General features: G+C 39.2%; 1 protein-coding gene across 5 annotated transcripts in view; it reads right to left on the bottom strand.

The window, feature by feature from the left end:
• Positions 1–343: 343 nt before the first annotated feature.
• SLC12A1 (solute carrier family 12 member 1) overlaps positions 344–27,719 on the bottom strand; it is a 78,813-nt gene continuing 51,437 nt past the window's right edge. For all 5 annotated transcript variants that reach the window (XM_036924500.2, XM_036924504.2, XM_036924502.2 and 2 more), the window contains 9 exons: positions 26,106–26,212; positions 22,366–22,448; positions 14,775–14,918; positions 11,822–11,953; positions 11,471–11,582; positions 9,585–9,671; positions 4,022–4,157; positions 2,596–2,663; positions 344–1,601 (listed from right to left, as the gene is read on the bottom strand). In XM_036924500.2, coding sequence (XP_036780395.2) covers positions 1,466–1,601; positions 2,596–2,663; positions 4,022–4,157; positions 9,585–9,671; positions 11,471–11,582; positions 11,822–11,953; positions 14,775–14,918; positions 22,366–22,448; positions 26,106–26,212 — 1,005 coding nt within the window. In that variant the 3' untranslated portion in view covers positions 344–1,465. The remainder of the gene's footprint in view (positions 1,602–2,595; positions 2,664–4,021; positions 4,158–9,584; positions 9,672–11,470; positions 11,583–11,821; positions 11,954–14,774; positions 14,919–22,365; positions 22,449–26,105; positions 26,213–27,719) is intronic.

Genomic DNA, 27,719 nt, shown 5'->3' with positions numbered 1-27,719 from the left:
GCTGGGTGGTCCTTCCCCTGGTCACCAGGACTTCGTCTAGTCATCTGGATTTCAGGTACATGGGGCTCAAGAGAGGGCACTTAATCCAGGCCTGAGTTAAATCACGTGGCCCCTGGTTAGGAATACAGATCGCCTTTGCTTAAAAATTGCTGTTTCTCTTTTCCTCCCTGGTTATTTTTTTTTTAGCTAAGTCTGGGCTTGGAAGACCTAATCTTGGATTTCCAGTTTCAGACAACCTCCAGACACAGCAACTGACTGAAGTTTTCAGGCCTCACGTCTGATACATCATTACACTGTGATCTTAGCAACTGAAAAGTAAAAACATGATGTCGGCCAAAGCAGATGAATTTGAGTGCTTTTATTTCAGGCTCATTGTTTCCCTTATACTTTATCAGAACAGTCAAAACATGAGGAAAAAAAAAATCAAGTCCTCCATTCAAGAAAAAAATTCTTTTTGGTTTTTCAATGTGATTAAGCATTGTAGGAATAACAAAAAATGAAAAAATAAATCAATCTTGTATATTCTAAATTTTTCAAGTTTCTTCACTTCATATTTTAATTATTCTTTTAAATCCATACACTCATTACACAAAGTAACTGCATACATGATTCAGGATATATCTATAATGGTTTGATAATCTGTGGTATGGTTTTCAATTAGACATCTATGAAGATTTCACCTATGCTAACCACTTAATTAGAAAAAATTGGCAAAGAAATGCTGGGATGGAAATTTCCAAATATTTAGTAAGGAAAATACTTAAAGTTTATATATTAAGAGTAGAACATGTTTCATTTAATTGGAATATATATTACCTTCTAATCCAGCTAATATACTTTTCAGTAAGCAGCAAATTGAAGCCATATGTTATCAATGATCACTCAGATCACTTAAATAACCTTATTTAAGTAACTGCTTTAAACATTTTGTAGAGTCAAGTACTTCTTAAAGTGTCCAGTTATTGATTTTCAGATCTTCTTTGTAGGTCTAAGCCTCTCAGAAGGCCAAGCATAATCACATATCCTGCCCAGTTGGTCTTTTCCTTTGGTAACCACCCATGTTTACAATACCAGCCTGTCAATAAGCATTTAATAAGAACCTGCTGTGGGACTGAGGCCTGTTTGGGGGCCTTGAAGCAAACATAAGATTGTTAGCTGAAGAAGCTTATAATCAAGTTGGTTGTGATGAGCATAAGTCAGCATGGGTTTGCTTAATTTTCTTGTTTATCGACAGCACCCCATGACAAAGATGTTTTTCTAGGAGTAGCACTGGCTCTGACACCCCCTTAAGCTGATGGGGAAAAAAAAAGCTCCTACTAATAAAAAATAATGATACAGTTTATGTGGAAACCTCTAAAATAGTCTCCAGAGGTTTGCATATCCATAGACTAGGTTTATAACAGACAGTACTGGAACATGTTTCTTAATTATTCACACATTAAGATGTGTTCTAATCTTTTATGTTTTAAGAGTAAAACGTCAGGACATTTTTGTGGTTTCCTCTAACTAGTAAGACAGGAGGGAGGTTCTTCGTGAGGATTTCCAACCACGCCATGTACAGCCAATCGGATATAGATCCTTTTCTTGCCACTGGAAGGCTTCTGACAGTATGGGAGAAAAATAAAGAACAAAAGTGACAATTATTAGAAGCAGAAATATCTCAAGTCGTCATCTGAGCTATTTAATAACCAGTAGCCTGAAACTTTTATACCCCTGCCACCAAAAATGAAAACACTGAAATTATTTTTAATATAGATAATAAACTGATATATTTCTCAGATAATACAAATATCTATAAACCAGAAAAATAGGTGTAGGCATTGCAGAGACAAAACATGACTATAAATTTTCATTCCTCTTTAAGTAGAAAATTTGATCAACCAATACCTCTCCCTCTTCTTGACAGAAATGATTTTTCCAATAGCTTAAAGCTCTTATTTTTGGGAGAAATATCAGAAAATAGCTGTTTGAACCCTTCCACCCAATTCAGGGCTCTGCTCCGCGTCTTAGATGGATAGTCCTCCAGTGCAGATGTTGCTTGAAGACATACTTATCTTCATACACAGGAGTCAGTTCATGAGGTGTAAATGTGAAAGAATGGGTTTGCATGTTTTGTCATTGGTCTTTAAGCATTCACATTTTCAGCTGCTACAATCCCTAACATCTGTTGAGGGGAGGGCAAGGAGTGGAAATGGGGAACCAAAACCACACTGTCTTTTTCTCCCCCTCGGGCCTCTTCCAACATGGCAAGGGGCCTCCTGAGCATACCGTGGACTCCACCCCAGGGGCCTTGGTGGCTGACTTGGGCTACTTCAGCAGGGAGTTCAGGGCTGGTTCCTGCAGCACGGCCAGAAGGGAGCTGGGGCTGCAGACAGGCATGAACCCTGGCCCCTCAGGCCTGATGGGAAGTCCTCATGGGGTCCTCTAAAGCCCATGGGCCAGTTGCCAGGGTCTCGGTGTAGCACTTATTTTCCTTCACTGTCCAAAATCTAAAATGTTCCAAACTTTTTTGAAGTGTCATGACCTTTTAAGCGGATTAAGCCATTTACCAAAGATTTCTCTGTAACATTCTCAGATGTCTGCAGTGATACTCACAGGACAATGAGGTTAGCAGCTCTGGAGTGCTCCTGTAAGAGTTCGTTCAGTCGGACTTGGCGGTAACTCTGTGGACAACATTCACATTTTGTTGAGGGCAGTTCTCACTCAAATAAATGAGAATTGTCTTACCTTGTCTTATGGATAAGTAGAAAAACCTCACTTTCAAAATAACTACAATTATTTCATTCAGGTTTGGAAAGTAACAGTGCTTTTTAAAACTCATGAGAAATCTTATAAATGTAAAGAATAAAACCAGGTTGTCCTTGAGCTATAGTGGCTTTTATATTCCAGGGCAGAAAACAAGCAAGCAAAAGACATGGATGACAGTAAAAAGGAGTTGAGAATGGCCAGTTCTGGGAACAGGTTGGTGGGTGAATAAAATTAACCTAATCTTGATACTAATTTGATATCCCAAGAACATTATATCCAAGTCTATCTTCCTTTAAACTCTTTTGAGTATTCTATCAGCACAGGGAGCAGATTTCAAATACAAAGTCACCAAAACACACACTCAGAAAAATAGCTACATTACCTATCCTGCAGTAACACAGTAATATTTGTTATTGTATTTCACAAGTTCAGAAACCAAGACTCAGATGTGCAATTTGCTCATTGATAGGAGAAGTCTTCATTAGAACTGAGCAGTTTATTACGCACAGGGTTTGTGATTCTTAGCTCAATATTTTTTCCACTAAATTTGAAGGGCTGTATCTCTTGCTCTAATTTGTTCCAAGCTCAGCTCCTAATGTAGTTTATTTAAATTTTGTACTTGAGAGATTCATGTGTTCCTTTTCCTTGAATGTTTCAGCCAGCTCAAATGTCAATTATTCTACCTATTCCTTGGGTTCCTGCACTTTTCATTCCCTTCACTATCACACCGTTGTTCAGTTCAGGCCAGGTGGAGTAACTGCCGTCTGATGGGTTCTCTCAAAAAGCTCACCATTTTATATTACCCTGCACCCTGCATCATGTGCCCAATCCCAACTTTCATACTAATTGTTCCAATTACATATCATCTCAGACCCTTTTGTTAGTTTTCATAGCTATCTTCGTCAGGTCAAAATTCTTGGTTATTGTGTTAAATTGCAAATCAATTGCCTTTATCGATGTTGCACACATATTGACAAGTTATTTTAGGTTGATGGGTTTCTAAAATTAAATTTGAAGGGAGACTTCACAATATATATCAATAATCTTTTAAACAAAGAATTGATCTTTTATTTAAAAATGGAAATTATTTCCCAAATCCTCACATCCAGTAATAGGATTGAAAAGCCCTTGAAAAAGGCAGAAATCCTGGATCTTGAATAATGAAATTCTGTAACAGATAAAATACATTACTTCTTGGTCTTTAAATCAACCAATGTTTTCTTTTCCAGTCACTTAGACAGCAAAGTAAAAATTAAGGAAGACAAGTCCTTACCTTTTCCTTGACTGCTTCCAGTTCTGCATCTGTAATTTTCCACGGGGTTTCTCTCTTTAATTTCTCAGCAGTTGTTAAATCTTTGCGGCTTTCATGGAGACGATATGGTTCAATCATCTCTTCAAAGACCTTCCAGCTGAAATTGGAGTTTAAAGGAGGCTTCACAGTGGGAAACTAACTCATTATTTCACAGATACTCCAGGTAGGACTCTCTCTGCTGGCCTCAGAATCAGAGCTGAATGTCATGCAAATCTTTTAAGGGTTATCCTTGCAGGGGACTTGCTGTGAGTAAAACCATGGTTATAGTACTGCCTCCCTCCCCAAGGAGAGGCCTTAACATGTCTGAGGTCTTGTTAGCCAGCTAGGTATTAGGTCCTTAATATAAACACACCAAACACAGGGATGGTAATTATTCTGCAAATACATTTTCTACATAGCATAGTCAAACACACAGTTTCCATCTGCTTGCTGTACAGACTCAATGGGAGACATCACAAATTAATGTAGGAGATGAACTAGGCTCTTTGGGAGTTGGACAGACTGCCCTTACCTTCAGCCCACCAGGCATCTCCCACTCCCAGCAGGAGGTGGTGGGCAGGTGAAGAATGCCAGGGCTCCCACAAACTTAAGGGTTAGAGAACAATTTGGATGTTTGCTACAAATAATGCCACCTTTATCCTTCTGGTGTCTGCTGCTGCCTGAGATTTTCCAGTGGTATTGTTCAGGGCCATGTTAGGGGAAAGCACAAAAATCAATAATATTTAATATCTAGAAGTCTCAGGCCATTTTAGAGCAGCGAAAAAGAAATCAGAGAGTAGAAAACTAGGAGAAGTATCTCCCAGCTGTGGAACATTTATAAAAATTGCTAGAAAATCCTATTCTTGCCTTTCATAAGAATCTCATAAGATCCATTTTAAAAACAATAGTACAAAGCAAAGCTTCTAATTTACAGGAGTCATCTCCAGGGTGCTACTATAAGCTGCTCTCACATATGAGCAAATTTCTTTGGTTTTATATAATGTAGCTTATTTATAATTTAGTAACTTTGGAATGAGGGAAAATTGTAATTGATGTGCCATTAAGCTAAGAAAATAAAATACGAAGTGATGAGTTCAATGATCTCATCAGTGAGTCTGATTTAGGATTTGCAGATCAAAGTACAGAGATTTCAAAGGAGTGGGATGTCCTTACCAGAGTGCTTTTGTTAAGGGATTGAAGAGATACTTAGTGCAGTAGATTTCTGACACTTTGACTTATTTAGAATGGTAGACGACAGCAGGGAAGGAATAAGACTGACAGGCCCCATTATTCTTTCAACTACACAAGGTTTTTCCTTGCTATTCCTTTCAACAGTGCTGAGCCTGCAGAGGCCCCGGGAAGCCATCAGTGCCATGGAAAGGCACTGGCCTTGCAGAGGAGCCTGGGCCTGCTCCAGCTCTTCCCCTGTCCTCACCCTGGACAACCCTGCCTGTCAGAGAGGTACTGACGGCCGCTCTGCGCTGGCACGAGGATTGGTGTGATGGTCGCTGTAAGGATTTGGGTGAGAGGGCTCTGAAAAGTGTACTGTGCTCTGTGAAAGCCAGGCGTTCATTTCACACAGCCTCAGACTGAGGTAAGCAATTGAGAGGCTCTCTGTTTAAGCTCCACATGTACTTATTTTGATCAGGGTAAGTTTTCTTTGCATTTTGGCCCAGGTACTCATTAGAGAGCCCAGTCCAAATAAAGGTTCCTAAGAAATGCAAGGTGGGGTGAGGCTGCTGGTTGTCTCCCTGGCATCTGTGCTTCCTCATTGTAGTTTGGGTGGGAATGACTCCATCTCCTGCATCGGCTATCAGCACAGTTCTATTCCTTCTGCCAGACTGATTGGCCAGGTGGGCACATAACCCAGGGAAGCCCAACTAGTAGTCACGTAGCATTCTGTGGACCACAGTGAGTGGCTCGGTGGCTTAGGCTGGTGCAGCCTGAGTGGAGCCCATGACCTGAGTTCAGTGACTGGGGAAGAGACAAAGGTTCTCTCTCACAGAACATAAATGAGCACATATATAGGCCTGGCTGCCATTGGCAATCCTCTTGTTTTTGAGTGAAATCAACTTTGATGATTTCATAATGAAAGGTAGATAGGAAGAATGGAAGAGAACTGGTCTTTGGTTACAGAATTAGCTTTCTGGAGGAAGCCCTGCCTGGAGGCCTAAATATACTTGGATTTTTTAGTTATGTTTGACAATAATTTCCATTATTTAAGTCACTATGAGCTAAATTTTCTTTTACTTGTTACTGAAATCTTCCAGGTGACACCTTAGGTTATAAGGGGGCTGTATTTGCCCTTTTATTTTCTCTGAACTCTTACTGTTCCTTGTCTATGCACATCTTTGATTTCTTCATCCTGAGGCTCATTCCCAAGCTGACCCTTCTCCTTTCTCCTAGCTAAGTGATCCACAGGATGCTAAAGATTTCTATTTTGATTCTCATGACATCTAATTTTTCTTATATATGTTTTTTTAATTGACTCTAGAATAGGCCAAGTGTTACATGCTATTGAATATAGTGAGAATTAATTTGACTGTAAAAATTAACTTATAGCTGCCCTGCATTCCCCATTCTTGTTCTTCTTAATAACTAAGTTTAAAAATTTAATTGCAAAAAAATTTACCCCCAAGTTCATATAAGATTTCTCCTTTCAAATTAATGTAGTAGTTGTTTTGTGAACATTCTAGCATCTTTAAACTAAATTGTCTAGTTAATTGCTTCTACTTTCTCTTTGATTTCTATATAAAGATGGTTGTCTTTTTGGCCTGTGACTTTTAATTCAGTCTATACAATAAAAAATGAAATTCACCACAAGAGCTTTGCAGTTTCTCCTGGCTTAATTATTTTCTCATTAACTTTGCTTCTGTACTCCCTTTCACCCCTGCCTCACCATATTTATAATGTTTCTATGATAAAATATCTCCATCAAGACTTACAGATGTTTTAGGGGTAGTTGAAAGATTTATTAAATGTAATTTAAGGGCATTTAACATTAGCCTCCAGAATGGACATCATTGACAAACTATTGTTGACATTGTGCGTCACCTGGTGACAAGAAAGAACAGTGACTGGAGATGGTTGTTAATGACAGTTAAGAGCTGCCTGGCGGTGCTGAAACTGAGCCAGTTGCTCTCAGCTTTGGGGCCCTGAATCTGGGGCTGTAGCAGCCCAGAGGCGGAGTACTCTCTACCAGAACCACACAGAGGAGTTGCCTTTTTAGAATTATCACAAAGGTGTCAGACGTGGCCTACTGTGAGATTCACTGAATGACCATTCTGTTCTAAAATAGGGTTACTGTCCTGAGCTGGAACATCCATTGCCAATATCAGAAATGTGACAGATTTACGGAGTAGTGAGGCAGCAGTTAGAGCAGAGGGCTGATGAGCGGAGGATGGCGCTGTCAGCACACCTCTTGTTGGAGGCCTTTTTTCCTCCCGCCAGGGTACCTTGGCTGCAAAGCTTCTTTTACTCCAGTAAGAATGGATTTTTTTCTGTATCTTCTTCAAGACCTTGAACTATCAAAGAGAAAATCTCCAAAATTGTGAAAATGAACCCATTTTCTTCCTGAGAAAGGGAACCAGATCTCTTTATGTCAGGATGATGAGGATATGTAAGAAACACCAAATTAAAATGGTGTCTAAAGTCAAATTTACATACCAGGACAAAAGCAAAAATGCTTGGTCCTTCTACTACTGTCCATAGAATTTGCTCCCTGACAAGAGGAAACCATGGCACAAAGATCAGGGATAGTAAGACGAAGAGTGTCTAGGCCATGATATGGGCACTCAAAGATTGAAAAGACATGGCTAGTGGAAGAGGAACACTGATGTGCCTGGTGACAGGACAGAAAGGATGGGTGAGCATGGAAGCTGGGCAGAGACTAACGGGAAAGAAAGGGAGGAAACGAGGACTTAGAGAAATCCAGATCAATGGATGAAGAGGCAAAGGATACAGGAACAAACTAATCAGCGAGTACAGATATTCCTTAGAGGCTGGTAAGACAAACAGTAGCAAGAAGAATTCAGCTACAAGAAGTAGGTGACTAATTCATGCCCAGCATTTAGCCAGGACTTAACAGAAAACCCAAAGTCAGTAGGGGACATTGTGACTACCCTCTATATAATAATAAATGGCCCTGTACTTGCAGAACACTGGCAGGCTCTGGCCTGTTGTTAAGTGGCATGTGCTACTGGTTATGAAAGAGAACGCATTTCCACCAGTTAGCGCCGTAAGATGGGCCCATTTGATCATATCTGCAAACGCCAAGAAGCTATGACTTAGGAATGAAAATTTTTCAAATGAAATGTGGAAGGCTACCAGAGATTATTGCATGACAACCCAGTTCATATCATAATGTTAATTCCAATTACCAAGGAGAATTATAAATCTGTTCTTAATTTTTCTTAACTATTTATTATTGTAGAACTAGGAATGCAAGGTATTGGTGTTTATATGATGTAAGTAAATATTACATAGTAATAGCTCAGGTCAGCCCTGGCAGTTATACTTTCTGATCACAGTTCAGATGTTCTGTAAAGCTATCTTAACTGACCCTAGTGTTGGAGGAATCAAGAATACCTTCAAACAACATGCATTTTGAGGTTGTTGTTTAGCTGATAAGAATACATCTTAAATCTGGATGATTTTCAGTTAGTTATTAAGCTTATAAAGGATAATAGTGAATCAAAAGAAGGGAAGGCCCAGAAGACCCGAGGGATGCGGAATTGCAACCCTTCAAAAACTGCAGGAAGAAGGAGAAATGATGGTCAACAGAAATGAGAAGAGGTCCAACAGGCCATGGAGGATCTAAACCATCCTGGGACCCTGTGTCCCTCTGTACTCTCAACCTTGAGGCCCCACGCCACACCAAATCAAATGTATTAAGTTGTATCCAGATGCAACAGTAAATAGGATTTTAGAATATAAACAGCTGAAAACTTTTTTTTTAATTCAAGTATAGTTAGTATACAATGTTATATTGGTTTCAGGTATACAGTGTAGCAGTTCAACAGTTTCTACATTATTAAGTGCTCACCCCAACAAGTGTAGTTACCACCTGTCAACAAAGATATTACAATATTATTGACTATATTCCCTAGCTGTAGCTTCAACCTGTGACTAATTCATATTACAGTTGGAATTTTATGCCTCTTCATCCCATCCAGGGTGGCACACCAGTAACATCAAATAATGAAAACTTGCCAAGACTGCTCAGTTCAAAATAGTCTGAATTTATGCTTCCTGACACCTTTGCCACCATTTTAGAAACCAAGACATGAAGAGCAGTTCTAAAATGCTAACTAAACTGTGTGTCCAAAATACTGCCTCTCAAGCTCAACTTCACTGCAAAACCTTTTCCTTTTATTAGAACATATTTGATAGCTCTATGTCATGATTATTTGAAGTCCCTTTTTACTGTATCTTATCAGGGAGTCACTGCAGCACATACATAACATTTTTACCCTTTACCAATCAGCACAAAAGATAATAAGAGAGCACCACAGGTAAACAATGGGTTCTGTTAAATGTTTCATACCTCTCTTTGTTTGGCTTAACACTGATATCTCCAATGATATGGATGTCTGCAAATTTTATCCTAAATTTGCTCAGAAGGGAAGCCATTCTGAAAATATAAGAGACACAATTTGTCATTGCATATTTAACTATTTTCAATCAAACTGTTTTGTGTTTAAGACACCAAAAGCAATCATGTCTTACTTCAGCTTAGCTTTTAGACAAAGGCTTTGGTTAGTGTTTGGCTTTCAGTATAGTAGATTAAATGTGGACCAAGCTCTTTCCCTAAAGGCAAAGAGAAATCTGTGAAGGTGTAGACCCTGGGAGGAGCAAACCCAGCCCTGCATTCATGTTTCAGGAAAGATAATGTACAACTGCCCACACTTCCTATCATTTGAAAAAAAGAGAACAAGTTTAACACTATCATCTTGTTGACAATTTTTATCGAGTTACTGAAAAACTGCTGGCACACTAATAGTTACTATATATTATTATATATTGGAGGGTTTTTGATATAATTTCAAAATTTTTGATATAATTTAAAAGTTACAGAAAGGTTGCCTGGATGGTGTGAAGAAATCCCAATTATTTAGATCTTGCCCCACGTGATGCATCATTTTCTTTTTCTCTTTTTAATATATATTTACATCTATCTACATCTTTCTTTCCTTTTTCTCTTTCTTATTTGTTTGCTCTTTTTCCTACTTATCTACCCATCAGCCAGCCTACCTATCTGCCATTTAAAATAAGTTGTGCATATGAGGCCCCTTTACTTCTTAAATACTTCAGTGGGTATTTCCTAAGAAAAAGATAGTCTCTTATATAAATATAGTATGATTTTCAAAATCAGGACATTTAACATTGATGGCATGCTATCATTTAATCCACTAACCATTTTCAAATTTCATCACTTGTCTCAATAAGATACTGGAGGCTTTAAGAAAATATCAATTCTTATATATATCATGTCAGTTTCCATTTTCATATGACTCTTTAAGAGGAATTAAATATATATAATATTCCTCCCAAGAAGGGGGGAGAAAATATGAAAAAATACTGAATAAAAACCTGTCATTATTTTGTGATAGAAGTAGTGACAGGAAGGGCTTAGGACTGGGCACGGGAGGGACCAAGAGCTGCCACAGGGAGCTGAATCAGAAGAAGGGAAGAGCAAGGAGACGTGAGGGATGTGGAACTGCAACCCTTCAAAAAATGCAGGAAGAAGGAGAAATGATGGTCAACAGAAATGAGAAGAGCTGCCAAAGGTTATTCTCCAGATTTCTACCAGAGACCTTTGGAAGCACTACATTCTCAGCATGCCTGTTGCTCTCACAACTAAATTAATGACTAAATTAATAAGAAAAATACAGACTTACACTGTGGGACTTATTTATTCATTTGTAAGAGTTATCAATGGTGCTCCATGTAAACCCTTTGAAACTACAAATGAGAATCTGGGGACCCAGGTAGGTGTAGTGACTGTTGCAAAGTCCTGCAGCTCATTGGTGGCAGGACTGGGACAAGGACCAGGTGCGATCTCTGTTCTCTTTAAAGTGTACTGTGGGAGAAATCCCTCCAGGCTTTTCCTTCCTCAGGTACGTTTACTCGTCAGAATAAAATAAACATTGTACAAGGTAATAACACTCTCTTTTAAGACGTGAGATGAGGCTTCTGTGCCAAATTCCTTTTGAAAGCATTTGTAGCAGGGAATAAAAAGATTTGAAGATGGTGATTAGAACAATTATGCAGATAATTCATTGATCAGAAAACCAAGTAAACATGAGGCCTGTCACAGTGGTTTTGTGTCAAATCTATTGTGCTTCAAAGACACTTAAAAGTTCTTAAAATCAAAGCATTAAAACAACAAACATCCAGAATGTTCTAACGCATGAGTGATGAGTTACTTACGCAATTTTTTCTTCTTCAATGCGATTGATCTTTCCTCCAACATAAATTCTTAACTTACAGTCTTTCCATTTTTTTCTGAGAGTCAAGATATAGGGGATAAGGAGTGTTAACCCTGCAAAAAAGAGTAAATTATGACAGAAAGGATGAGCATATTTAACTGAAAGGAAAAGAATAGCCTTATATCTTTATTCACTCCCACATTCACAGCTCTTAAATAATTTAAAGTCTTTGGAGAACAGATAAATGTTATTCTTTAATTTGTTCCGTTTTCATATACCTTTCTGTGCAGTTTGTTAAATTCATCAACATAGAAATTATGTTCCCTAGTGTGTATTCTGGAATTTTTTTTACCTCCATCATCAAACAACCACCAAACATCAATCGTGCCTTTCCCTTGCTTCTTTTTAAATTGGGTGCTGGCTTCCACCAGCTTCTGGTTGAACTCCCCAACGTGCATCGACTGGATTGTGTTAATGCTGCTCTCTGTAACAAAAGAGAAGGTAGTATATCTATTGTCTTTCGCGAAAAGAAACAAAATAACTTCCCTATAAATCTATTTAGGAATATAGAGGAAGGGTCATGAATTTGTGTTTTTTATGACTCCTTGGTAAATAGTGTGCTCTATTATCTGAAAAGGGGAGATAAAGGTTGAATCCCACAGTATTTTAGATTACTGTCACTAGCTCAAAACATATGATATTGGTTTTATGATACCAGTTTTCATTATAAAGCAGAGGATTATTTTCAGGTCCTCAGTAATTTGTCTCAGAGCAGAATTATTATTTAGACATATAACAGTGCTAAATTATCTGATACAACAGCCAAAGTAGCCCAATTTTTCCAAAGTTCAGGTATAACTCAACTTAATCGTATTTTCAGATTTACTTCAAAGTAGAGTATGTCATGATTTGTTTTCTAGAGATAAGCAATAGAATCAGAAGTATTCCTTTATTAGACCATTCATTCACTTCAGTGCAACTTTGGTATAAATTCCATGAATGTCTGGGTTATAAAGATAGCCAGGGACCATGTGCCTCTTGCCTCCCTGTGACCCTTTGGTCCTAATGTCAGCCTGGCTTACTATATTTTCTCGTCCATAAGTCTTGTAAACTTAAGGTAAAGCCATTTGATCTATTTGAATCTCTGTGAATAAATCTATTCAGGAATATAAAGGAAAACACCAGGAATATGGAAAGACAAAATGCCCTGCATGATAATTAAGGATGCACATACAGTACTCAAAAAAATGTTTTAATGAAATTTCCACCCTAACATGCACACAAGGAAAGTGTAGGAGAGAAGGAGGCTGGTGTTGGTAAAGGACACACTTTCCTATTTGCCAGTAATGATTTCTTTACTACATTGTATATATTATTTCTCATTTCTGCATCTCTGAAAGTTGTGACTTCATTGTTGCATTTCAAGGAGGTGGTGTCAGCAAAGGGCTTAGAGTGACGCTGACAGCCTCTTCAGAGCTCCCTCTCTAATCTGAGGTTCGGAAGATCCTTTGTTCATTCACTGCTTACATTATCTTACATTGCTTCTGTCTCCGTAGGACCACAGAGGGAAGAAGTAAATATCTTTTTAACATTGACCAAACTCTGCCCGCACTTACAAGCAAATCAAAGCATCCAGAGGACTGTGTGAGTGCCTGGAGGCAGGGCTGGACCTGATCTAGAACTGAAAAGAGGTGTCAACTAATGAAAGCCCAGAGCAATGAAGGGGCCTGCTTTAGAGCTGTGTTTGAAATTTCAGGTGTTGGAACAAAAACAAAACATTATTTTGTTTTTCTGAACAATGAGACATGTTGGCTTTCAGAGTACATTTCAGAGGATCAAAAGTATTGTGATGCAGAAACAAACTTCCAGAATAAATAACAAGTTCCCCTTTCACTAATAAAGACATTCATGCTTCCCTCTTCCCTCTCAGCTAAAGAGTAGTACTGGGCTATGACTTCTAAATTTTCCATTGCTTCTCCAGACTGTACCATTGTGTGGGTCAATGGTAGAACAGATTCCATGGCTAACTAACTCTTCTCATGAATAAACCAAATAATTGGAAAGGAAAGCAGATAGTAGTTAGCATCCAAAAGGTCTTATTCTCATATTTATGCCCTGAAAGTCCTAATGCACCTCCTACTTTAGGTTTAAACACATCGTTTCCCTAGAAATTTGTCATTGTAAGGTGTGCAATACACAATAGGCTTTCCTATAGCCCATAGAATATTCCAGGTACCTAAGGGTACCTCTAGTATTTGAAGGGGGGAAATGTGTGTTTCCTATCATTTTTTATGCATTTCCTATGTAAATACATAATAATATTGTATTACAGGTGAAATTTCATCCTTGGGCTATAGTTAGGAAAACAAACAAAACCAAATCTTTTCCCGGGATAGGAGATGGCTTCTTTGAAGGGACTCTTTGAAAGGTTGGATCCTGTCACCTCAGACTAAAAGCTTTCTAGGATTCAATTTAGATCTTGCTATTTGACTTGGAGATCCTCCCAGAGAAATTATCTTTCCTGGGCCTCACAACCAATGAATGACTTCAGTACTACAAGATTGTTTGCGCATGTGAACATTCTAATTTTCAACCAGCAGAGGCCGCTGTGGACCTCATTAAAATCAAACCTGCGGTATTTCTAGAAAGAAAGCAATTTTCAAATAAATCAGATGTTTGAATCGCCTGTTTACAAAATTTGTAACAAGCTCTCATTCTGTGGTCCTCCAGTCCCAAGATGTATACCATATATTCAGTGATAATTGTACCACTCAGCTGAAATCTACTAGTAATTAGTCTCAATGAAGTTCCAAGCCCAGAATTCTGGTTTGTGTTAAAGATGCTTTTTTAAAAATTGGAGTTCTAGCTGGATCGTTCATTAACCTGTGCTAGCCAACTTTCAGTCCCTGAAATGTCTGCAAGGTGTGTGTTTGTGTGTGTGTGTGTGTGTGTGTGTGTATAAACCAGGTTGGGGACTGGTTCTTAAATTTCTATCTTTCCATTTTTGAACTAAGACCTTTGTATTTCATGGCATTCAATCTGCTTACACACTGTATGACTCCCAGACCAGATATTATTATTTTAAAATAAAGTTTTTACAGTAAGATGGTATACAAAGAGCTTCATGTTGGTAATAAATGACAGTAACTTCTACTTTTAACCTACACTCTTCTCAAAAGAAATCTCTTTTAGTCCTTCCCTACACTCAATGCCCCCAACATCTCAGATGCTGATTTCTGACCCCTACACATGCTCCGGTAGTAGATTGTCTTGCAATCTTTCTTGTAACTTTTAAAAGTACTTACCTTTCTTAAGAGTTGGCTTAGTAATGTTCAGCTTGCCAGCTTTTTTAAACAGGCCTCGGATACCCCCACTTCCTTCTTCACATTCGTTATCTTTGAGAGTGGCTTCCAAAGCCAGCCTCTCCTGTTCCAGCTTCTCTAATTCATCTGAGGAAAGAAAACAAAATCACTTACTTAAACTTAACTCAGAGTGATCAAGTTCCTAAGAACAATCTTACAAATAATTTTAATATTAAAAGGTGTTATATATGCAATAAAATGATTATTTCTGTATACTATGACTTTTCTGAATCATTATTAAAAAGTAAGTATATCAGTAAATTGTATTCAGAAAGTAATAATTAGCTCAGGAAAAAAAAAACAGCTCCGTGTGTTAAGTTGTAACACATAAAGTCACTGGGTTTTCATCTGTTGGGACAAAGGAGCCTATTTAATGCTATCTTTATTCACTTTGGGTAATAAACCAAAAAGCCGGCTCCACTGTCCATACGATCGTGTATGCTCTGAGCCACTGGCCTACTGACCTGAGCTGATGGGTCAGATATCGTACAAGTGGAAGGGACGCGATTATAGAAGTACACTGGGTTTATACCAGGCACACAACAATGCCTCCTGCATCAAAACATAAAACTGGGGAGCAAGAATTAAGAAAAGGTAACTAAATCTTTTAATAAAGTTATGGACTCCAAATACAAATTACAGTGAAAGACAAACATTAAGAATTCTTTCTGATAAACAAAATACTTTCTGGGCTGAGTGACCAAAGTGAAAGAAAAGCTGAGGTGTTTGTGTGCCTGTCAGAGTTCAAATTGTTAACAAGGGTCTCACAACACTTGAGTCCGGAACAAGAGCCAAACTGTGCATATTTCCTCTCCAGGGTTTACACCCACTATCCAAGCTTTAATGATGCATCTGGCTGACTTTTATCTTTTTGGGATTCTTATTATGACGAAAAATTCCTAGCTGCCATGTAATGCATTGCATCCCCTCTGACCTCAACTTGCACTGGATCGGGGTTAAATAAGACTTGGAAGCAGTAATCTGACGGTGCTAGAGCTTGATGGGCATGCTTGCTTACAGTGGGAAGGTGGCCCTCTTGTCAGATCCCCTCATATTCTTGACGGCTGAGAACAGAGCCTTAGAAAATGAGCAGTGTTCCGAGGAAGAGAATTGAAAACCTAGATTCAGTGTTAGAAAACACTGGTAGGGCTTCTGTAAATGTCAGCCCTCTGAGCCTCTTGCCTTATCTATCTGGGAAGCGAAGCTATACAAACTCTGGATTTATCAATTATGTACTAACTAAATCTGTCAGGACAGTCACATCCCCTGACAGTGCTGTTACTCAGCTACACAGAATTGTCTGGCCCCTTTCCAGGTCTTAGCAATTAATCTTTTGCCAGTGGCATGAGATTTAAGGTCAAATCACCCATGTGATTTCCCCAAAGCTTCAAAGGTTCACAAGATCAGCAGCTATAGAAAATCTGAGAAATTAGACTGATGGCATTAAAGCTCAGACAGAAGTTGCTCACCCCTGACTTTTGAAAGGTGAACGCGAGCTGCATTGCACTGGGGGCCATGGCTGATTATAGCCCTGCTCTTGGCTTTATGTGAGTTTGGCCAATTCATTTACATTTTTTATGCCTCTGACTTCCTTTCTGTGAAATGGAAAAATGCAACCCTTTCCCTTTCCCACTGTCCCAGCTTTGCAAAAAGAATAAAAAACAGTTCCTGCATGGTGCTTTGTTTCTCCTTAAAGAACAAAGCCACGGGTGCACTCCTTAGGCAGTGTATTTACGCAACTTCTGGAAATGGGCTTAGTCATGCAGAGCAAATTGAGTGTTTTGAGAAGCCTGGGAGTTATTTTAGCAGTTACTATTTATTGCAGACTCTTCGGGTGCCAGGAACTCTGCTGCATATTATTCCTTCCCAAACAACTCTGTGATAGATACTATTATTATCCTCATTCTGTAGATGAAGAAACTGAGACTCAGAAAGAGTAAGTAACTTGTCTGATGTCACCCAGCAAATAACAGGTGGGTCATAAATGCAAAGAGGTCTGCTGGAGTCCAAGTCCTGGGTGCTTCCCGCTGTGCAGACCTTTTGCTTTGGGCTTGTTATGATTATTTCAGAGTTCTTTTATTAACCTCCAATGCTTGATCATCAGATGGATCTAAACACTCTCAGGTACATGGTGTAGTGCCAAGTTAATGCACCCAAACTATGGCCCCTCAAACATGCCATTTAGAAGGGAGGACCCTAAAGATATGGGTACATATGGCAGGCTGCTCCAGAGCAGCCCCTGCTCCTGGTGCTGGCCCTTAGCTATTATCACTCTTTCAGGGGCTGCAGGGGCCCAGCTGTGGGGAAACCTACAGTTTGCAGTCATCTAGAAGGTGCGTATTTGTGAGTTTTCTTGGGGGCAACACTGGGCTTCCAACGGTCACACTGGAGAGGGGGATTTTTGCTTTTCAGTGTTTGGCAGGCTTCAGCACACCCTGTGATTAGCCCCTAGTTGCCGTGTTCTTTGTCCTCCAGATCAGACAAGGGAGGGAAAAAGATAAATCGGCCTTTGTAGCAGAGTCAGCTGGCTGAGTGAACTGGCAGCTATTCCAACAATTTGCTCAAAGGTATGTGCACAGCCCATCCTGGACAGAGCAAACTGCAAAATCCCAGGCCTGAGAGACAAAAATGGAATTTGCTTGAATGAGTCAGTCTGCACAGCTCCCTCAAAGACAACAGAGACAGAGAGAGCTGACACAGAGGCTGTTCTACAGGCTAAAATCTGTTCGCTTGGCCACCTTGGATTTTCAGACGCCCACAGTGGTATGATCTCTTGCACAGTGAGTTTGCAAATTCTTATTGGAGTTAATTCTTAATTATTCACTTTGTAGGTGATCTAAGGCCTCTTTCTGTGCACCCCTCCTTTACTCATTTCAGTGCTAACTAGAAGTGACGTTTTGATGATCTGGTCTTCCGAATTAGCTATCTGGTGTACAGCTGCATGTGAAGGCAAGAGTAGACCTTGTCAAAACATTTCTTTCAGGAGGACTGGCTAGCTCAGTTGCAAAAGTGTCCCATTAGCCACAAGGGGTCTGAGCCAAGGGACAGAAGTAAACTGATTTCCACGAGGCTGACAAAAGAATTACTCACTCCAGCATGGCTGTCTCCACCACCATCACCACTGCTACCACATTCATGTTGCTCAGGATTCACAAAGCTATTTCCACACGGGGTCCTGTTCGATCTTGACACTGATACTGGGACACAGGCAAGAGCTCGTGGTCTCCCCATTTTACTGTGTGGGAAACTGGGGTTCAGGCCGTTCTAGCGATTTGTCCAAGGTTACAGAGCCGGTGACCTGGGTCTTCTGCTTCCAATTCTAGTGTCCATCCTCTACTATCCTGCTTCAGTGACACGCTCTGACTGCCAATACCTGCCCATTGAAGGGATACACAGTCTGTATTTTTTTTATGTAACCAGCCCCTAATTTCTCAGAGAAAGTTCCACATACTCTGCTTCAACCTTGATTCCAGTAACTGTGTGAGGCAGAGCGGAGTTTTAAGATACCTGTCTTAAGAACAGGTCAGTGGTGCTCAGTACATGTGAAAGTATTCTCTCCAAAGGAGGAAAAACAAGTGAGACATGGCCAGGGATGGGGCTGCAGAAAGTATATGTGTTTTGGGTGGGGGAAGCAGGTTCAAAAGGCAATATTTGGAGGAACTGGAGTTAATGGTGTATACAGACTTATAAAAAGAGGGGCTGAGAGGGGACAGACGTTACAAACTAGGCTGAATGTGACAGAAAGTAGGAAAGGTTGGATTAATCAGGAGGAGAGGCGGGGAAAAGGGATCTGGCCACCAGGTAGGAGTTTTAATCATCCACATTAGATAACTGTACAGTCTGTCACGATTTACAAAGCCACATTGCTAGAGAGAGAGAGAGAGGAAAAGCCTACCCTTTTCTCCTTCCAAGATAAAGAGAATGCCTGAGTTTCAAATGACGGAAGGAAAAGCTTAGACCTGGAGATTCTGTCAAGTGGGTTTCTAACCAACTTTTCATACATGCCCTGAACAGTTCCCATGGTCAGAACAAAGAGAGAACTCTGAGCCTATCTTTATGCAAAATGTCAAAGCCCTGGGACAAGTAGTCACTCTATTTTCCAGTGCTTTATAAATTGATGTACAGAATAACCAACTGGAGTGACTGTATTTTGAAACTCAATTTAGTTGTCAAGATTGCCTCAAATGTTCTAGCCCAGTCTTTTTTCTGTTTTGCTTTTAAGATGTCGTTTAGAAGTAGCAGGAGCCTACCCATTACAATTCACTTTGAATCATAAGGATGGAGAGTAGTCAATTATCTGACAGCAGAGGGAGCGCAGGGGAACCCACCAAGGAGTCACCCCTCCTCCCGTTTCACAGCATCCTTTTTCTTTATTAATTATTAAATTACGATTCTTTCCTTGGTCAATCAACTCGGAGCTGTAAATGTTCACATGAATCAATGTGCCTTACCCCAGGTGAAGTCTAGTTGAATTGAAGGCAGGAAGCAGTCCTGCAGTGGTTGCCTTCCAATCAAGTAATTATTTACTGCACTGCCATCTGTCTTTATTTTGCTAAGCCACTCCATCAGACACAACAGAATCCCCATGCTCTGAGGTGGCCATAAATCGTCAGTACTTACATGGAACACTTGACCACAATATATTGCGAATCACGTTTCATCACTTTATTTCCTACCAGTACAATTTGGACTCTTCGGTGTAGTTGGGAAACTTGCTAAATACTCCTGGGAAGCAAACAATATGAAATACTGCATCTCTTTGTGTTGTCAGGCAATAGATTAATTTATTAAGAGAAACTATCAGCCATCAAAATTGGATAAATTGCTGCGGCATACAAGTTAGAATGCTGTTAGCATCGATCTTCTTTATAACAAAAGTTATTCTCCTCACATAAGCCTGTGACACAGTATACGAATAATTGTCATTAGCTGGTAAATTACCTATAAAGCTGATTTCTATTCACTGCTTTATTAGCTACAGTATATGGGTACTCTGAATTGCTAATATTTCCTTTAAATTATAATCTGTGATGACACTGTGGTGACTGTGTTGGAAAAGCTATGATGATAACCATTAACATAGCGTAATGCAATACTTAAGATTTATCAGGCTCTTATTAAGCTCCATATTACAGTATAAATATAATGAAACACAAGCTTATCTCTTCCAATTCAAAATCTAATATGGGAGTTGTGTCATAAATTACATAAACTTCAAAACAATGCATGAAAATGTAGCATAAAGCTAATTTCTATCATATATTGTTTTTCTGCATGCTCCTCCCATATTTGTATAACATTGTTTTCTGTTTACCCTAGATAATTGGTACTTATAATTATTTTATTAGCATCCAACTATATTTTCCCTTTCTTGACTAAGAAGCAAAAATATTTCAAACATCAAGTTGATATACGTTGGATACATCCCTTGGGAAATTAAAAGGGGATGTAGTTCACTGCCAGGATCCTTTCAGAAATACTATAGAATTTGCTTGCTGTATTCTTTACAGAACTAAGCTGTTGGTGCATTTTGGGCAATGGAGCAATGAGGGGCGGGGGCAGTATTTTTCAGCAACATCACACCTTTCAACTTGAAGAGATCAATGTAACATACAAAGCAAATGTGTACTCTAAATACAATTTCAATTTCGTATTCTCATTTTTTAGATGGAAAAACATTACAGCACAAAAGGCAGGAAAGTGTAAAGTAAAATGTAGAAAGTTAGTAACAGAACAGGTCTCCTAATATTAGGTTTTTATAATTGTCCTCAACATCACATCTACCTTACTATGCAGAGGCGGCCCCCATGTTGAGTTTTTGGAGTAGATAGAAACAGCCTTGTCCCATTCCCAGATTTCAGACCTCACCATCACCTGTCTTCATGTAAGTTATTGTCTGTAGCTCCCCTTTTAAAAAGGTAGAATAGTGACTTCAAAGAGACATTGGTTTGAATCTTAGCTTTACCATTTACTAGCCTCCTGAATCTTGGTTAAGCCTCAGTGATAATAGTACTTTCCTCATAGGTGGTTGGGATGATAAATATTATAAGATATATGAACATGAAGCATTATAGATGGCACATACTAAGTGCTCCAAAATGTTAACCTATGTTGCTACTAACATATTAAGTTCTACTAGGAAGGAATACAAATTAATCATGAACACAGAGTATATATGATCTGTGTAAAAGGCCCAAAGCTCTAGTTTAGCCTGTCACCTTCTTGCACTTTGATTACTATAAAAATCTTGAATCTTGTTGATTTGTCTTTTTCCATTCTAGTTTTCTTTAAGTCTGTGTCTCATATAACTGTAAGAGTATGAGATCTAAAACCCAAATTTGACCACATTACTCCCTTAAATCTTTCAGTGCTCTACAGAATATGGTCTACACTTTTTAATATGGCAAATGAGCTTTTCAAAATCAGATCTTATATCAGCAGTTTTGTATTTCACTATTATCTGCTTCATATTTTTCACTTCAGTAGCACTAATCTACTTTAGGTTGCCCATATTTCCTGCTCCTCCATAGTCCTGTGTCTCCACACCTTCTCTGCTGCTAGGAATGATCTTCCCCAAACTCCTTCATTTTTCTCTCCCCCAACACTACCTAGTTAACTCCTACTATATCTCAAATCAAAGGTAATTTCCTCCAGAAAGTCTCCTTGGGTTACATGCCCCTTCTCTTTTTCTCATAATACCTACTAATATACTTATTATCACACTAATAATATACCCATTGCCATTACTGGGCTGCAAGTCTCTTGAGGATACAGATAGACTTTCATTGGTCTTTATCTACACAGCATTGTCAACTACACCATGCCTGGTACATGGGGGGTACCCCCAAAATATCCTTGTTTCTTAGCGTCATGTTGGCAGTGGACTCTATTATGAAATTCAGCTAAAGAGATGTATCATGGATTAGTGCCCTATCCTCACATTTCAATGACTCTTTAGATGTTACCTTTACTTCATGCACAAAAGGGTACGTTTAAACTCTAAGACTAAACAAGTGTGCTGAATCCTCTGTAGGGAAAAAGCAGAGTCACTAATCTGAATTAGTGCTTTTGCCTCTGACTTAGATTAGTGATTCACAGCGTGATACATTTAGGTTCATTTCCATGTTAGCTGCAAACCAGATCATAGACTCTTAAAAACAAAATACATGGTTTTCTGATGAAAGAATTAATCTTCATTTTCTCAAGCATCTTACAGAAATTAATTCAGTGATTTATATGACCAAAGGTGTTTATTTTCAGGGATGCTAGCTATGTGGTTTTGTGATAAGAAAAATAATTGATGATTGCCCTGAACTATCCAATATTTCTGGTTAGCAGGACAAAGGCCACTTGTGGTCACAATGGGGAAAACACTGGGGAAGTGTACATGCCGTGGGTTAGCACAAGAACATAGGCTTTGCCCTTAGGGGCTTTGTCGGTATTGTGCACAGCTCTGGCCCCAGCACCTAGAAAATGCCAGGTGTGGAGTAGGTGCTCAATAAATATTTGTTGGTTGAATAAAGAAAGTACATACCTTGCACCTGAAGAACTTGAGAGATGTCAAACCCTTGGCCGATTCTGACTATGACCACACCAATCTCAAAATCAAAGGCATCACTGAAAGTTGGAAGCAAAGTGGTTAGTAATTTAAATGACTCCTTTAGTCCTTAACCTTCGGACCAATATGAAACTTGTTTCTAGGATTTTAATGTAGTTAAACTACAAAAATGTACTTTAGAATACAGCTGAGAGCTGATGTCTTTTCTGTTTATTCTCTATTTATGCCTTTTAAAAATGTATTCTGGGTCAAGGTAAAGAACTCATTTCCTCTGGACCAATTTAGCCAAATAATACTACCAACTAGAATTTGGATTAAGAGCATGTTACATATTTTTTAAATAATTCATTACTTTCTAATGTAAACAAAACCATCACTGAAATATTTAGAACAGTTTCCAGATGCAAAGCCCCTTTGAAATTATCAAGGAAACCTCTTATCCACTGAAGAGGAATCCTACAACATTCTGACACCGAGTTCCCAGTTAAAAATGTCTGCAGCTTCTCCAAGAAACCTTCACCATTGACTTTGGACAGACCATTTGAAGCAATGCTTTTTCATGACAACCCTATACCCTTGTTTTGTCTTCTCTACCCCAAACCCCATGGAATTAGATTATTTAGAAGGGAAAGAAAGGCTGTCTTTCTTTTATTTCTCTCCTTGTGGAGTACTTCTTCTCTGCCTCTAAATATGGGGCAAAGCAATTAGTACTTTCAGTTCATTTATAATTTTCTCCTTGTGAGTTCCTTTGTTCAATCCTTTATGGATCTGAAGCTCAGGACCCCTTCCATTGGGTTACCCTCCCCCAGAAACAAAGCAATTTCTGATTATCTCACCATATGCAAACCAGTTTCAAATAACCAAATTAAACCTGAATTTTCAAATAGTGGTATAAATAAGTTCAGTATAATATGAATATCCATTCAAATTCCAAGCTATAAGTTATCTTCACTTAACAAAATAGATCCATTTTAGCAAAGGTTGGTGCAAAGTAAATTCCCGATAAATCTTGTTTCTAATTTTCCTTGATTTTAAAGAGTAGACAATGTTCCACAAAAAAATATTTGGATTCTGGTTAGACAGAATAATTTTGGACCCCCTCCCCACAACATCCACATCCCAAACCCTGGAACATGTGAATATGCTACTTTTCATGGTAAAAGGGAATCTGTAAGTTGATTAGGTTAAGGACCTTGAGATGGGATGATGAACCTGGAATATCCAGGTGGGCCCAGAGTGGACACCAGAGTGAGCGAACCTGGGAGGCAGAAGGAGATCAGAGTAACGTGATGTGAGAGGACCTGATCCATCAACAACTTCTACAACAGAGGAAGGGGGCCACAAGCTGTCGGTGCCTCTAGGACCTGGCAAAGGCAGGGCCCAGTGTTCCCTCCTGAAGCCTCCAGAAGCGGATACAGCCCAGCCCACACCTTGATTTTAGCTCAGTGAGTTAGTGTAGGAGTTTTGACCCACAACACTGTAAGCTAATAAATTTGTGTTATTTTAAGCCAGAGGTTTGAAGGAATTTGTTATGGCAGCCAACAAAACTACTACAGATTCTCATTAAAATTTAACCATACTTAAGCATATCACAGACATTCACAATCTTTTATTCAAAGAAAAGAGGTAAAATACTATACTATTATAATAATATCCTTATGTTAACAATAATATTATGCTTTACTTTAAGTCACAAAACAAAACAAAAAAGTGAGAAAGGGAAATAAAATACAGTGTGGATGTATGATTGTCTTCCTTCTATATAGACCCCATGTTATGGTGGTAAAGTCATGTACCTTTAACAAGCCAACTAAGTTTCAGACTACTACAAATTTGAGCCCCCTTGACACTGAACTTTATTACCAAGAAAACCAATTGTTAATTCGGTTTAAAAGCCAGAAGTCTCCTCAGCTTAATGTTACTGGGTTTGATTATTTCAGTCCCTTTGAACTTCTAGAATGTTTGGGATGGAGTTTGGAAGATGATCCCCGGTAGTTTTCTATCAACTAATGGACTCTTTGGCTGACGATTTATGTCTTTCTTCCTATTTGCTCCACCCCTTTTTGTTCCCAGTGGTAAAGATGAAATTTCCTTCCTTCCACTCCCTTTTTTTCCCCCCATGGTAAAGATGAGATTTTACTGAAGAATCTGGATAACAGAGAGCATATCTAATCCATTTCCAAGAATGTCTGGTGAGCAACTGGCTGTGATTCTAAATACATCAAAATGCTGTTTGCTGAGCCTGGCCCCATTCTGACCCTGAGCCCCTGGTTTAGCCTACGTTGAAGAGCCCCAGCAGGGGCCAGATGCCAGCATGTGGTCTCCAGGCTTCACATGCTTGGGGAACACAATTCAGGAGAATGCATTTAATAATTGGTTCCCCATTTTAAAAACTATTAAGTGAATTTATGTTTTGTCTGTAAAGCATATAGTTTCAGAAGATGAAAATTATTTTCTTATGCTTCTTTACAATAGTGCTAATGTTAGAATGCTTTTAGTGTGTTCCCTAAAGCTCCCCCCCACAGTGAATGTGATGCTTGTTCCAGCAGGAGCCAGAGGACGTAGACTGGTATAGAAACTTGGTGTATGCTTGCTTTGAATGGGTGAGGCTCTCCCTCCTGTGTGTATTACATACTTTTAAGTGCAGCTGGGCCTCTCAGGACATGAACTCTACCTTGTGGTATGAAATCAGAGGGAAGCCAGATCCCAGGCAGAGGAAATCTTCCATTTTCAGAGTTCATTACATAAAAGATGGGTGTTGGGCCTAGCTAATATTGCCCTCCTTGAGGCAAACGTGGTGAAGTATTTTTAAGCCTGGACGAAGGGCTAAATTTTCTAGACTGGTCACTGAGGATACCCTCCACTTCTCTGTATGCACAGTTTGTTTTCTCTTATTCAAAAGAAGGAAACAAGCCAGGTAATACTTTGGACATTTATGTACTTTGGAAGGAACATAGCATTGTGCTCATGAGTTTAAACTTTGAACTTGGAGGTTCTGGATTCGAATTTCTGGACTGTCACTTACAAAAATATCATTTTCTGCATGCTGCTTAATTTTTAATGTCTGCATCCCTACTTGTAAAAGGGGAAAAGTAGCAGTGCTTACTTCAAAGGGCTTCTTGTGAGAATTAAATGGGAAAATTCATGTTAAAGATAATAGCCTTGTGCCTACTAAACTTAAGGACTATCATTACCCTTACCCCAAGACTTCCCCGGTATTTAGGAATCAGATGTCACATACCACTTAACACTCACATTTTGCCCATAAACCAACACTGCTACACATCAGAGGCACCTGACATAGGGGACCCTCATGTCAGCACAAGGCAATCTGAAGCTCTGGGGTAATGATCTCCTTGTCCAAGGCTCCAAAGAAAACAGCCAACCCAAGAGTCCAGGGCTTTGAAAGAACAACTCCTTCCTTACCCAGTTGTCCTTTGCTTTTAATCTTATACATAGGTCTTAAGGTTATAACTCTTAATATTCACCTTTTTCTTTGCCACTGAAATTTCCCCCACACCCACCCCCTGCCTCCTCTGCAACTGTGATTCCTTTAAGTTCTATTGTTGGCAGTGTTTTTTCACTTTGGTAAAGAATTCAGAGTGCCAGGGGAATGTCCTCTTCTCAGGCGATTTAATCTGGTGCAACAGCGTCAGTTATGTATGCCCTGGTTAGTTCTCTGTAAACAAGAACACATCTTGAAAGCCATCACTTACTGAATGATTCCCACGTAGTTTTCAATCTCTGTCAAGGGAGCTTTCCTCCAGTTTCTTTTATATCCAATCACCAGAGTGTTTGGTTTCATTCTTCCTAAGCCCGAGGCCTAAACAGAGGAGATAAAGGTGTGGGCAACCCGGACAGGAGACCCCCCCACACTGCAAATGAAAAATAATGTCCAAAAGTGCACCGAAGGAATGATCTGAAGATTCTAAAGATTAGATTACATTTCAGTGCATGTCCTTCATGCCCGTACCCAAGCATAAAATAGAAAGATTAGTTCTAAATCATCTCAGCCATAAATGGATTTTAGATGACAGAAATGTAGCTTTTCTAAATTAGCAGTCATTTGCATTTCTTCTGACACACTCATTAAAATGGTTCAATAATTTAAAATCAAGTGAGGGTTGGCTTAACTGTTGGCATGCATGTTGTAACTTAGTGATTCAAAGCTCATTTCCACCTGTTTTATCCATAATGTCATTAGCAATAAAATCCATGTTTGGAAAATTCTTATAGACAAGGATCACTGAAACTTCTACTTTTGTTATTTATTGGAGAGTAACTGAGCTATGTTTCCAGACCTAATCCTCTTACGTGACAGTGGCTTTAATAGCCATCTTCCATAGCAGAAGTTTCATTCCTCGCATTAGATGACAGGGTATGGCTTCTAGTTAATTTGATTTAATTTGGCAATATTACTAAGCACCTATTAATTGTAAAGTGCTATGTTAGGTGCTCTGGGAGAGTGGTGAGGCATATTCTTCGGCCTTTAAGAGCTTAGAATAAGGTGGAACAGGCGATATATACACAAATAATTATAATTCAAGTGCAAATGCTGTAGGAATTCATATGGAGGCATAAAGGAAGAAAACCCGAATGCCAGCTGAGGATTTACGGACGGTTTCATGGGAAAGTTGACATTTGTTCTGGATGTTGCAGGTTGGTTTGGTGTTGACAAGTGAAAAGAGGAGAGCAGTGGGAATGAAGGAGGGCATTCTGGTCCATAGGAATAGTGAAACAAATAACCAGAAACCTGACATTTTAGAGGGGCAGGGAGCTAGTCAGAGGAGGTGGGCACTGATGGAGCATTCCTGAAATAAACTGCCTCCACCACATTTGGTGTATTGCTCTTAGAAGCACATTGGTAGCAGGACAGCTCCGGAGAACAGTCATTTGGCTCTTGGCAGACACATGGCAGTACTGTTGTTGTCTTTGCCATGACTACAGTTCGGGGATGTGGTCATTTGTACCATACTTACTTAGATGCAAAGAAGGCTTTTTCCAAAATGGTGTAATTGCCAGTGCTCCCTTTTAATGCCCCTCTGTCCTGCCCTCTTGTCATTACTCCCCTGTACTCTACTTTTCTTTGAAGAAAGTCATGTGTACAAACTTTATACACTGTCAAATTTTTTATAATTTCTTCCAGATTAATACAAGATTGTTTCCCAAAGGTAGGTCTTTTCTCTTCTTGCTTTTACTGTGTCTGTCCTCGGGCTCCTGATTGGAAGTTTTATTGTTTACCAATCTTGCATGATAATTTTACATTAAATCTGTAACCTTTATTTAACCAAAGAGCTCCTGAAAAGTAACTCCCTGCAAAAAAATCAGCA

Source organism: Manis pentadactyla, chromosome 11, assembly GCF_030020395.1.
Source record: "Manis pentadactyla isolate mManPen7 chromosome 11, mManPen7.hap1, whole genome shotgun sequence".
NCBI classification, from domain to species: domain Eukaryota; kingdom Metazoa; phylum Chordata; class Mammalia; order Pholidota; family Manidae; genus Manis; species Manis pentadactyla.
The sequence above is the reverse complement of the archived record's forward strand: the minus strand, read 5'-3'. Positions and strand labels throughout refer to the sequence as shown.